This window comes from Rhinoderma darwinii, chromosome 3 (assembly GCF_050947455.1).
Source record: "Rhinoderma darwinii isolate aRhiDar2 chromosome 3, aRhiDar2.hap1, whole genome shotgun sequence".
NCBI lineage: Eukaryota > Metazoa > Chordata > Amphibia > Anura > Rhinodermatidae > Rhinoderma > Rhinoderma darwinii.
Genome location: NC_134689.1, coordinates 234913951 through 234928085, shown reverse-complemented (window position 1 = coordinate 234928085; position 14135 = coordinate 234913951). Strand labels below are relative to the sequence as shown.

Genomic DNA, 14135 nt, shown 5'->3' with positions numbered 1-14135 from the left:
GCCTTTTAGTTGGCTAGTTTCCCACGTATGTCTATAGAAAATGATGTATGCATATTCATGGTATAACAGTGCTAACATGCACAAATTCTAAAATGCAACTCGGAAGGAGTACCTAACAATTTGAAAGAACTTGAATTCTCCGGATTGCCCCAATCTACTTTGCGATAGTTTCTACTACTAGTACGAGATATCCGGTACATGCTGGTTTCGAATGTGTTCTGTAAATTATCTCCAAATTATATGGGCTTCTTTTTAACCTTACTGTTGCCTTCTAGTACAAATGGGGTAAAATTTACGGCTTTCTATATTTTTCCCCAATTTGATGGTTGGGCTATATATGTGGAAAATCAAAATTTCTAAAGAGCAGAAGCTTTTGATTTTGCAAAAAGGTATGATTTCTGTATGGGTGTTTCCTTGCCTTTTCTCCTAGAAATTAGAAGGGTCTTACTCCTGTAATGCCTACAGCAGTCTGGGGCTTCAAGTTCAGGTTGATATTTTGTAACACCAACATCCTAAAAGGAATCTGTCACCAGGACAAACCCCTCATTTTTAGAACATTTGTTAGATGTCCTTAAAAAAAGCCAGCAGGTTCTATTGCACCCCTTGATATTTTTTTTAAACACCGTGCCCAAAATAATAATAATAAAAAAAAAAAAATGGTTAAGAGGCCCTAAGATCTCACACAGCCCATACCGTAAGTCTCTGTAAATTCATGAGGATACTAACACAGCATGTAATTCTACAATTTTTGACACCGACATGTGCATGAGGCCTAAGTTAAAGGGGTCTGTCCTGGGTTTTGTTTTTTGTTCGACACTTGTCACTCTTGCTTCTCTACAGGGACAAACACATTAACCTCACCTTTGCATTGTTTTACTGCAGGTACAGACATGAAATAGCACATGATAAGCATCGGATCTATGTATTGGGGGGTGGCACATCATGGACCGCATACACTTTAGACAAGGTAATTTTCTTTCAATGAGAGTGGGTGTTAACGTATGAATAAATTGACACGGTCTGTCTTTCTGCATCCTTGCCCAAGGCTCCCAGGACAAAGTTTATACAAAGAAATGACTGTCCTGAATACCAGACATGAGGATGTGGGTTTAGACTGATGACTATTCCCTTTGGCTCCTCTAAATCAGCCATATCGAACCATTTAACTGCCAAGGACGTATGTCCTACAGCTAGTGCTGAGAGACTTCCAAAATAGGAGCAGGTAAAAGAAAAATCGATAAATCAGAGATCGGGGTAGGGAGCTGAAGTCTGAGAAGCAAAGATCTAAGAGAAAAGTAGATCTGAAATCACAGAACAAGCAGACCTAATGATGAGACAAATAATTGAAAGTGTCGCACATGGTCGGAGCATACGCAGCCAAAGATATTTTAAATTAGTTTAGCAAGGTTCTATAGAAGTTTGCATTGTGGAACTTAGAGGGGTATTCTCATCTCCATCATATTTCAATGTGTCCCTTATGTAAAATTATGGTTTGTATGTGTGTGTGTGTGTGTGTGTGTGTATATATATATATATATATATATATATACTCTACTCCTCACTAATTTTGGAGATATTGTGTGCATCGTGACTCCTGGTAATCTATTACTGTGTGCTGTAACCAGGCCTTATTTATAGAAGGCATCGGGTTTTAGAACTAGCCACCGTGGGATATGTTTTATTGCTGGGATCTCCATACTGGCTAAAACTCACGATATTGCTATGCATACTTTAGGTAGAAGCTGCTAGTAATCGTATGTATGTATGGGGGTGTGTGTGTGTGTGTGTGTGTGTGTGTGTGTATCCATCTATCGGGGTCGTGCATGCAGAAGTGGTGGTGGAGGAGTTGAGAATACCCCTTTAATCCAGTCCCACCAGGTAGAGGTGTAGCGTGTTAACGGCACTGGGCTATCGGTGATCAATTCTTCCATTCTATGTTAAAATAGAAACCTCTGCAACCCACTCAAGGGTGAGTGGGGGGTCTAGACTTTTCCAGTGTCAGTGGAGATCATTTGTGGCAGCCCGAAACAAGTATTGTGCAAGTGACCTCTTCTATCTCTGGAAGCCGTTATTTCCCATAAAGATGAGAAGGGCTTCCTGAGGGTAAGGCCGCAGAGTAGAGAACTACTGTATGTGGGGGGACAGCTCCACCATATATGTGACGTTGTCCCCTTCTCTGCCCCCCAACTCTGCAAAGTGTAGAGTTCCATTGCTGAAGCAATCATGTAGCACTGTGACTTTTTTATTTTTTTTATTTTATTTTTTTTAAAATTTTAAATTCGGTTGACTTTAACATTTTCAAAGTTACATAAGTGCAAAAGCAAGCACCAACGTATCATACAATTGAGGAAATGCATATATACAACCAAACCATATTGTGTCCTATAAGCGTTTTTTTAAAATACAGCTCTTATATAGACCATTAAGACCAAAGGATATGAAAATACTGACCGCAAGATGGATAGCTACAGTATACATCGAGGTAGAAGCTCCCAAATATGTGGGAGTGCCCTAGATAAAAAATGTAAGCAGTCACGTATGATGGTAGGTTAAACAAACAAAGGGGGCAGCCATGAATACCCAATGGGTCCTAACCTTCTAAGGCCTTATTCACATCTGCGCCAGGGTCCCGTCTGAGTTTTCCGTCGTAACGGGTCCCTGACTGACAAAAGGGAAACCGTGACTGATCAGGTGCCAATGGTTTCAGTTTGTCTCCGTTGTGCAAGGGTTCTGTCGTTTTGACTGAATTAATAGCGTAGTCTATTGGCGTTGTCCATTGGCACCTGATCCGTCGTCATTGAAATCAATGGTGATGGAAACTGAAACCTATGGTTTCCGTTTGTGTCAGTCAGGGCTCCGTTCCGACGGAAAGCTCCATTGGCACGGAGCCCTGTCGCAGATGTGAGCGAGGCCTAACATGTTGGTCTGGGCCTCACACAATACCTTACCGTGTCAATCTTTAGAGGGAACTTACAATGTTGATATACCATTTTCATATTTGGCAGCACGTGATTTATCAATTTGACCCAGAAACCACTAGTCTAAGACGAGGGTGTCATCTACCTAAGGGCAATGACTTTCCGGGCCATATGAAGGGTCTCCTTTTTTTTTTTAAATGTATAGTAAGGTCACTGATCAGGGTCCTCTAGAAGACCACACAGACAGAGCTTGGGATTTAGAGGAAGATGACTAGGGAGCACATATTTGAGAATGTCTATAACATTCCTTCAGAAATCGGGGGACAAGTCCGCACCCTCTGCTATAGACCTGACAGCGAAAGATGTAAGAATCCCAGCGCAGTGGAGACTCACAAGGGTAAGATATGCTTGATCTGTTATAGATCTGTGGCCGCAGGGGAGACCAAGACGTGGGAGGCAAGAATATCTTTGCATTCATCATCTGCCTGTGCAGATGGGGCTGCAATTTATTAAATTGATTTAATACATTATATACACTAGATACACTTAAACCAGAGGGAATTCCACAATATCGGCTGTGAGGTAACCTGGAAATTGTGCCTGCAGGGTGTGTCTCAGTTGGAGAAACCCTTTAAGGGTAAGGCCACACGAAGCAGCCTTGACACGGTTGTGACGTGGCGAACAACCGTGCCGGAACCATGTTTGGCGCGGCTGTGAAATACCCAGTTAATGGCCGCACGTGATGCGGGTAAAGGGCCGTTTTACCTGCAATAACGCGTGGCCATTAGCGGGGTATTTGACAGCCCGGTTGTTGGTCGCGTCGCGTCCGTGTCAGGGTCGCTCCGTGTGGTATATGAAATGACTGAATCTGTTCAAACGTCAGCGAGGAATCTCCTGTTACCAACTGGGAAATATACAGAATGCCCCTACTGTGCTAGAGTTTCCACCCCTGCATGGCCATAAACTTGGGAAGCAGAGGATTTTCCCATAGCAACCAAATAGGAATATATTCTCAAAAAACGTTGAAGTGTCAGAAAACCATACTTGGCGAGCCAGGGTTATGGAGTGGAGTTGTGGCACCAGAAAAGAGGGAGTGCCTCCCCCCCCCCCCAAAAAAAAAGAGCTTTAGGCTAGTGCGAGTACTGCATCAGCAGTTTTGCCTGTTCCCACAGAGTAGGGACCACTGTTGAAGAACTTGTGCCACCAAGTAGTATAGATAGCAGTGTGAGAAGGCCAATCCTCCCATTTCCTTACTGTGCTTGAGTGTAATCAGTTGTAGTTTAATTCTGGAGCAGTGCCGGATAAATGACAATGGGGTGCTATCTATCTTCCTGAAAATGATTTTGGGATAAGGGTAAAAACCATTCTGTAGTGTATAACAACTTGGGCAATACCATGAATTTAACAAGATTAACCCGACCAGCCACTGAAATAGAAACCTTAGTTTTGTCCCTAAACCACTGGCTTGGTGAATTAATACTTTGAAAGAACTTCTGTGGAGGAACGGACAACATCTATCCCCAGGTATGGAAGGGGGGTAGCCCAACGGCCGCAGTGTTATCGAAGGGGTGTAGCACTGATTTACCCCAATTGATGGGCGAGCCAGATTATGATCTGAACTTGTCAATCAGCTGAATGGCACCTCTTAAAGACGGACTGGAATCCTGCAAAAAAACAGAATGAGGTCATCCGCATAAAGAGTTACTTTGGAGAATGGAGCTGTAGCTTTAACATGCTGCCTTTTATGGAACGGTTTCTAAGGCCTCATTCACACGAACATGTCTGTTTTGTGTCTGCAAAAAAAAGGCAGTTTTTTTCATGCGTTGCAGTTTCGTGTGCCATCAGTGTTTTGTTCCGTGTGGCATCAGTTTTTAATGTCCGTGTTGGTGCACATTTTTTTTTTCTCCGCATTTCTTTTAGCAACTGGTGCATGACTCACTGACCTCACACGCATGACGTCCATGTGCTGTCTGACTTTACACGCACCCATAGACTTCAATGGGCGACGTGGTCCGCAAAACGGACCAAAATAGGACATTAAGTGAGTTTCACGCAACGGACACACGCTGCGTGAAAAACGCATGTCTGAATAGCCCGATTGAATAGCACGTTTTTACTACCAGTCAAAGGTTTTACAACACCACATATTTTTTTTTTTTTCTTCCAGTTATTTTTTACATTAACACAGTTCTAACAAAGCAAATAATGTGAAATGGTTCAAAAGTAAGTTATAAACATAACAATAATATGAATTTTTAAGCTCAAATGCAAAAAATAGCCTGAATTTCTGATTTTAACCAAAGGGCTATTTTCAGGGAAGACAAAGGACAGAAAGCAGATTATGGTTTGAAATTGGATGCAAGCTATTCCTACAGGTGTCTCCACTCGCTGTCTAAACAAGTTTCCATTTCAACTGTGAGAAGAAGACTTCTTTCTGCAGGTTTTTTTTTTTTTTTTTTTTTTTTTTAAAACATCATCATTTTTATTAACAGTTTTCACATTTTCTTACAAACATTTCACGCAAAGGTTGCATCATGAGTGCGCAGCACTCAACTGTCATTAAATTAACCTTGAATTAAATACAACATAACATAACATACAAACATGGCATAAGTGTCGATCTTCATATAGACCGAAAACATGACTTCCCCCATCCCCAACACAACTTAGGTCATCAATGAGTATCTACTTATCATTTATCCCCCGACTAGATCAAAGTTGCAAACCACCTAAAGTGCCTGCCAAGAGCTGCGTATAATACCACTTTGTGTGCCTGAAAGGCGTAACAATTTCCACTACCTCGGCTGCTGTGCACTGCGATTCTATGAATATTTGCCATTTAGCGAATAGCTTCTTGGTTCCCGTTTCCTTCCGTCTTTCCACCTCCACCCTCTCAAGAACTAATAACTGTTTCAGACGAGACACAATCAGGTCTAACCCCGGCGTGTCTGTTTCCAGCCATTTACTCAGGAGGCATCTCAAGGCCACCAGTAAAATCGTGTGCACCAGCAGGGGAGGTGATCTCACCCCTCGAGCGCCCTCTTCCTCCGGTGGCCGCGCCTGATGGATCAATAGCGCTTGAGGCGTCATTGGGAGGTTCGTTTTCCAATGATACGCAATATATTTGTGTACCATCCCCCAAAATCGCTTCGTATGAACACACCCCCATACTCCATGCCATAAATTCGTCAGGGGTGTGTTGCATTTGGGACAACACGTAATGCGGTCGGGGAAGGATTGTGAAGGCAAAATATTAAAGCCATATATAGCCGAATGCATCAATTTAAAATAGGTTTCCCTCCAGCTCTCGTTTATAACACTCTTCCGTACCGTCTCCCAACCCCCCAATATGATCTCACCTATACCTGGATCTTGAGTCCACCGTTCCCAGACTTTGAAACTAACCCTTGATTGTGGACGAACAAAACCATCCCCCAGTGCTCTATACAACCCTGAAATAGTCGCACGCCCAGTCGTTGGACCTATGACCTCATCTAGAGTGTGCGAGGTGGCTTCCTTATTCAAATCCCTGAACCTAGAGGTGCAAAATGCTCGTGCCTGAAGAATTTGTAAAAAAATTAACCCTACCCTCTAGGGGTATGAGTTTAGTGGTGATTTCCGCCCCGGTTAACCATCTCCTTTCCTCTATATGCATAAGATCCCCTGCGTTATTAATGCCTACCGTCCCCCAAGAGGCAAATCTGTCTCCCTTGCCTACTCCCGGTAAAAATTCCGGGTGTCTGCTCAACGGCATATGTTTCGATACCAGGTGAGGTAGATCAAAATGCTTACGTACCGCTTTCCAAGCTAGGACTGTATCTCTCAATACAATGGAGGTTTTGAGACGGCACGGAAGAGAAGCAACTCTACAATGTAGCAAAGCCTTCAGGTTCCAGGGTGAGGCATACTCCCCCTCCAGATCTAAGTTGGAATAATGGCTCGTTTCGTGAAGCCAATCTACTACATGACGAAAAAGACATGCCACGTTGTAGCCCCTGATATTCGGGAAGTTCACACCCCCTTCTTGTTTGCCCATCATGAGCTTGGTGAGTGCAATGCGAGGCCTTTTTCCTGCCCATATAAATTTTGTGAATGAGGAAGTCAGTTTAGAGACATCCACATGTTTCAATAGGAGAGTGAGTGTTTGAAAGGGGTATAGCAATCTGGGGAAACTAACCATCTTAATCAGGTGACACCTCCCCAGGAGGGATAACGGCAATTGGCACCATCGGGTGAGTTCCGCTCGTATTTTTTTAAATAACGGGGGATAATTTAGGCCATACAGGGTGTCTGGCACCTTCCCTATCTTGATGCCCAGATAAGTAATGCAGTGTTCAACCGGGGATATCCCACATCCCAAGGATTGCCAAAAGGTCTTGGGCAATGGTTTGCCCAACTCCAGCAGTTCGCTTTTAGCTAGGTTGACTTTATATCCCGAGCATTGCCCAAATTCCTGTAAAAAGTGAAAAACCGGCATTAAATGCTCTTGAGGATTTGACATAAAAAGTATAACGTCATCAGCAAACAGGGCTAACTTAACTGCCAGAGACCCTACCTGAATACCTCTGAACATATCTGATTCCTCCAGGAATCTAGCCATAGGTTCCAGTGCTAGATTGAACAACAGAGGCGACAGGGGGCATCCCTGCCGGGTTCCTTTATGCAATTGAAAGGGATCCGACAGAAATCCTGAGGAGTGAACGCGGGCCTGTGGATTATTGTAAACACCCTTCAAGAAGACCCGGAAGGCTCCCTGGACATTCATTTTGTCCAGCACCATCCCCAGCCATTCCCACTGCATGTTATCAAAGGCTTTCTCTGCGTCTAGCGCCAAGAGTGCCGGCCGGGTACCTGGCTGGGGATCGTGCCTGACTGTTTCTAGCACCGTCAACACTTTGCGTAAATTAGTCACTGCTGCCCTGCCCTTTACAAATCCTACTTGGGATTTTCCCACCAGTGTGGGTAGATACGTAGCCAGACGATTGGCCAAAACTTTTGTGAGTAATTTCTGGTCTTGGTCTATCAGTGATATAGTACGGTACGACCCCGGGTCAAGTGGATTCTTCCCCTTCTTGGGTAATACCTTTTTATATGCGCTATTTTGGCCTCTGCTGGGAGAGCACCGGTCCTTAGTAAAATATTATAGTATGCCACCAAGGTAGGGCTATTTTCTTCTCTCAGAGATTTAAAAAACTCTCCTGTAAATCCATCTGGACCCGGGGCCTTTCCGTTGGATAAGGTCTTAATGGTGCTCTGGATTTCCTCCAAGGTAATCTCTGCGCTCAAGTGGTCGTTCTACTTCTGAGTGAGCCCTGGCAGCTTTACCTTTTCCAAAAATTCCCTACCTTTTTGGGGGTCTATGGGCGTGTCTGAGTAAAAGGCTTGTTAATTTTTTTTGGGTCTGATGTAGGATTTCCATTGGAGTCGTTAAGTGTTGAAATGTGTGACGGTGCAAACCTCCCCTTCGCTAGTCGCGCTAATAATTTGCCCGCTTTATTGCCGAAACGCATTAGATCGGCATCAAATTGGGACCGATAAATACTTTCTCTTTTGTCTAACCACTGACCAAATTGCCGCTTAGCTTCCCTCCATTTCTCCCCCAAAGGCGTTGATGGCGAGTGTAGAAATGCTGTGTATGCACACCGTAATCGGTCGCTCGCTGCCTTGTACCCTTCGGTAGTCTTGCGTTTAAGATTAGACATAAATTGCATAATTTTCCCTCGTATTACCACTTTGGCTGTACGCCAATACAATGACGGGTCCGAACGATGTGATGCATTATCCCCATCAAATTCTATCCACCACCCCTTAAGCTTCTGTAGAAAGCCCTCATCCTTTGCCAGAAAGGCGGGGAACCTCCAAATAAAATCCGTTCCCCTAGCTACTGTGTCGGCCAAAGTAATGATAACCGGGGCATGGTCCGAAATAACGAGATCCTCAATCGCCGCTTCACGTAATCGTCGAGATAATGCGTCATTAACTAGCAAGTAATCAATACGCGACCATGACTGATGGACATGAGAAAAATGTGTGTATTCCCGCGCATCAGGGTGTAGACTCCTCCAAGCATCTGTTAGGGCAGTGTGTCTTAAAGTCTGGCAAGATCTTATCCCTATTTCTCTGCGAACTAGTCCCTGCGCTCGTATCTTCCCTGGAGGACCTTACAGTGTTAAGGTCTCCCCCTAGAATTAAAAGCCTAGTACGATCCTGCTGGAGTTGGCCTTCCAAATGACCAAAAAAACCTGTGTTAACCGTATTTGGGCCATACACATTATGAATACTGATAGTTTCCCCTGCATGTTCCACCACTAGATGGATCCAACGACCCTCATCATCACGCTCCTGGGACACCAGCGTAAACGCAAAATTTTTATGTACCAAAATTATAACTCCCACCTTACCCTCCCTTGCCGGCGAGCCAAAAGCCTGGCCCACCCAGAATTTTTGCAAGTACTTAAATTCTGGCTCGGTAAGGTGAGTTTCCTGTAATAGGGCTACATCTGGGTGTAATCGTTTCATGTGTCGCAAAAGTTTGGTCCGTTTCTGTGGGGACCTAAGCCCTTTAACGTTCCATGAGATTATTTTCATGTTATTGGGCAGTGCATAAGATGAGCTAAAATGTCTAAAAGTCGTGATAGGTTCGGGGAGTCAGATCCATCTTTTACCGAAAGCCATGCGTAAACATTAAGAACATAGCCAAAACATGGCTTAGAAACCAAAACTAAACTCTATATCAAGGCCATCAGGCCATTACCTAAGAAAAACGAAAAATCACCTGCGGCAAGGGTCACCAGCCCCTTAATACCCATTGGCGTAAGAGACTTCACTTTTTTCTGTTGTGCCAAAACACGTCCCTCCCTCCCCCTCCCCCCCCAGACCTGCATATATATCACCTTCAATGAGTAAGCTGCACCTGCCCTTGCCACCTCATTAACCCTTTGCCGCCTGTACACAAATTTATACATTCTTATACCATCGGTTTAACACCCTAGAGTCCGTTTGGACTATAACATAACATGTCAAAATGAATCCTGCTTCACCTCTAGGCTTCCCTGCCTCCTTTTCCAAGATCCCCTACCGAACCTTCCCCAAGTATGCGATCTGTGGCAGATATAACTAATCCCTTGCGTAGGGGAGGCATTGTATCATTCCCGGTCAAGCACGCCCACAAGGAGAGATCTCCGAGCCTGCCCTAACTCACTCTCTAATCCCCTGTAGTGAAAATGCGGGAAAATACCAAAATGCATACATTTTAACATTATAACATTAGGTCAGCTGCTGACCGGTACAAGGTGCCTTATAAGACCGCCAAATGCTGCCCTCAGAACTTTAAAATTATCTGCAAACTTATCTGCAGCCGATCGGAAGCTGCGATTGATCTACAGCGTCCACATGACCATCATCACCTCAGATAAAATGGTGCTGAGAAAACTTCGCCCGTCAATCAGGAGACGTAGATCGGGTGCGGTCCCGCGTTCGCCTCTGCGGCTTCGGAGAGTCCCCTCCATTTCCGGATCTACCCCCCCCCCCCTGGGATCTTCCTGGTGTGGGCATTAAAGCTTCTGCCCAGGTTCGCTCCATATCTAGTCGATTCCGTTTGGCTTCTCTTGACTTGCGATTTGGACTGTGTGCTGGACTGCGATGCTCCTCGTGCTGGGGTCTGTGTCTGCAAAGCTCTGTAAGTGCGTCCTCCGCTTCCTTCGGTGTGGTGAAAATCTTGGTCCGCCCGTTTTCTTGAAACACCCGTAAGATGGCTGGGTACTGCAGGTTAAAACGTATTTTCGCTTGGAACAGCGCGGTACAGATCTTGCTGAAAGAACGCCTTCGTTTTGCGACCTCCGTAGAATAGTCCTCAAAGTAGCACTTTCATGCCCATTATTTCCAAAGGACGCGATCTGCTGCGGAATGCCTTCATAAGTGCCACCTTATCATTGTAATCCAACAGCTTAAAGATTACTTGTCTGGGACGAAGCGAACTGTGGTCATCTGCTGCTGGGAGATGTCTGTGGTCAGGCCCCACCCTGTGTGCCCTCTCCACCCGGCAGGGACGTGGAAGACCTAACGCTGCTGGCAATGTCCTCTCACATAATCGCTGTAAATCAGAAGGGATCACCGCTTCTTTCAGACCCACCAGTCGTAGGTTGCTCCTCCTGGAGCGGTTTTCCAGATCCTCCTCCTTGTCCCGCAACTGCGTAGTAGCAGACAGCACCACTTTAAGTTTGGATTGCAGGCGCTCATTTTCATCCTCCAGCAACGTCATTCGCTGTTCTAATTCATCAGTCCTGGAAGTGACTTGTGCCAGCTCCGCATGCACGCGGTTCAGGGAATCTTGCACCGTTTTTTCCAGTGCCTTTTGCAGGTCTGGCGCTATCTGCTTGGCCACTTCACGGGCCAGGGCTATATAATCAATAAGTGCAGGATGAGAAGAGACTATGGGCTCTGCAGGGCTTGAAAGCTGGGACTGAGGGTGCTGCAGCTCCTCTTCCTGTGTGTATAGCAGGGGAGCAGTGGCGGGAAGCGCCGCCATCTTACCTCCCTTTTCCACGGCTGCGGCTGAATCTTCCATGGCTGGCTTATGCGCACTTCTGAGGAGGTACCTGTCCATACAGGCACCACCGGGTATGTTTCTGTGTGAAGGGCTGGTGGCTTCACAGCTGATTGTCGTCGCCGGAGCGACTATTGCGAGCAAGCAGGCTGGACGGGAGCGGGAGCACAGTCACTCGCGTCCTGCATCGCCGGAATCGGAAGTCCTTTCTGCAGGTTTAACAGCTCAAGTATCCGTAAGAAAGCCACTGCTAAGATTGCAAGATAATAAAAAAAAAAAAAGCCTGGGCCAAGCAGCAAATCCAGTGGACTACTGAAGAGTGAAAGAAGGTCTTATGGACCGATGAATCAAAATTTGGACATATTTGGTACATCACGCAGGGATTTTGTACGTCGCCGAGTACATGAGTGTATGATACCAACTGTCTAACATGGAGGAGAAAGCGTGATGGTCTGGGGCTCTTTTGCAGGATCCAGAGTTGGCAACTTGCACAGGGTTACTGGCACACTGGACAGAAAGGGCTACCACAGCATTTTGATGCGCCATGCAATACCCACTGGTGTATGCCTACTTGGTCAGGGGTTCATAATACAGCAAGACAATGATCCAAAACCTACTTCTTCTGGGTTGTCAGAACTATCTAAGAAAATAAGAAGCCGGTAGGCTTCAAAGAATGGAATGGACTGCACAACTTTATCCCAAACAAGCTCAATGGGGTTTAAAATGGACAGCAGGGTGAAAGCAAAGCAACTTACTAGTGCCGCATATTTGTGGGAACTTCTGAACAATATCTGAATGCAATTGAAGAAAGAATGCCTTGATTGTGTAAAGCTGTTATATCCGCTAGAGGTGGTGACTTTGAAGAGTCAAAAATCGAGATAAATTTTTTAAAAAAAAGTTAATGCATTATTTTTATTAATCTTGTTTATTTCTATGCTTTTCATTTTATTTTTTTTAAATTCGGTAAATTTTTATTTGGATATGTTTTGTATTCTAAAACAAAATTAACTCCGTCCCCTTATACATAGTCCTAGTACAACAGCATACAAAATGCCAAAGTGCAATGGTTCGTAACATAATCCACAAGTTTATTTCCATTATCTTTTATGCTTTTATTCTTTATATGTTAACCTAAGAACGTGCATTTCAAATAGACATACGTATCTTATAACATCTTCATTTAGTCACAGTGAGCTAGCATATCTATCCCCACAGCTCAGTCATCACTCATCGTGAATCAAAGATGTCCCTCTCCCCCTGAGAACCCAATGACCTCCAAGCCCCAGGCAGTCAGATGTTTTATTAGAGCCGGATGGTATGTTATGAGACCCAGCTTGAATCTCATCAACTCTCTGGATACCAAATGGGAAGCATCAAGCCATGGGGCCCACACCTTTTTTCAAGTTTTGTCAGTGTACCTCTTTTCTTGTAGACTCCCTTTTCCAAGTTCACCAACCAATTCATTTTGTTAATATATTGTCTGGTAGGTCTTGGCTCATCCAGCCAATGTTGGGTTATCAATCTTCGTGCCATGTATAACATTTTGGCTACTGCAAACTTACCAGGCTCTGAGGTCGCCAAGTCCTCCACATACCCCAGCACGCAGAAAAGCGGGCTCAGATCAATGTTTTAATTGCAAAACCTCCTGAATAATCGTTATCCCCTCAATCCAAAAACTCTCCAGCTCCTGACCAGACCAAAACATATGCATCATAACCGCAGATACTAGTTTACTTCGAGGGCATAGTAAATCGGGTTTAACCCAGATATCGTAAAGGCATTTTGGCGTCTTTTATAAACCTTATGTATTAGATACAATACACAAGACCGTTTTGATCAGCACGTTCTAGCAAAATGAAAAATGTATATAGATGCAAGTACGCCTGTGACTGCAAAACAATACACAAGAAAATAACGACCGCACTCTGCGAAGACCAATGCCAGCTAAAACACTATATATAAATAAATATGAATTACTGCTAAATCTACTTACAATAGTGAGGTTCTTAGCCCACATTTTGATCAAATTGTGTGAGCCCATCTGCCACAACAATGCAACCTCACTTATAAGGTGGGTCCCTACACTGGCAATGCACCCTATTCTGGGTCGGAGCCTTCAGAATATACTTGGACAGCAGGAACAAGCTTTAAACTAATTAACATCACCCTAGGGCAAAATGTGAGGAGTGCAAGATCAAAAATGGAGGCAGTCCCTACCTCCACATACATACAATACACAAAGTTTGATCTGCACATTCCAGCAAAATGAAAAAGTGTGTACAGGTGCAAGTACGTCGTGACTGCAAAACAATGCACAAGAAAATTGCCACAGCACTTTGCGAACACCAATGCTACCTAAAACACTATATATAAATAAATACACTGATCAAATTTTATTGTGTATATTATATATATATATATATATATATATATATATATGTGGGGTTAGTGACTGCCCCCATTTTTGATCTTGCACTCCTCCCATTCTTCCCTAGGGTGATTTGAATTAGTTTTAAAGCTCGCTCCTCCCTCCCTGAAGTATATTCTGCGGGCTTAGACCCAGAGCAGGGTGTATTCAGTGTAGGAACCCACCTTATAAGTGAGGTCAACTTGTCGTGGCGGGTGGGCTCACACAATTTGATCAAAATGTGCGCCAAGAACCTCACTAATGT

General features: G+C 44.4%; 1 protein-coding gene across 2 annotated transcripts in view; it reads left to right on the top strand.

Moving 5' to 3' along the window:
- Positions 1 to 14135, top strand: part of KLHDC10 (kelch domain containing 10) — a 59484-nt gene that overhangs the window by 36028 nt on the left and 9321 nt on the right. For both annotated transcript variants that reach the window (XM_075857528.1, XM_075857530.1), the window contains one exon: positions 883 to 967. In XM_075857528.1, coding sequence (XP_075713643.1) covers positions 883 to 967 — 85 coding nt within the window. The remainder of the gene's footprint in view (positions 1 to 882; positions 968 to 14135) is intronic.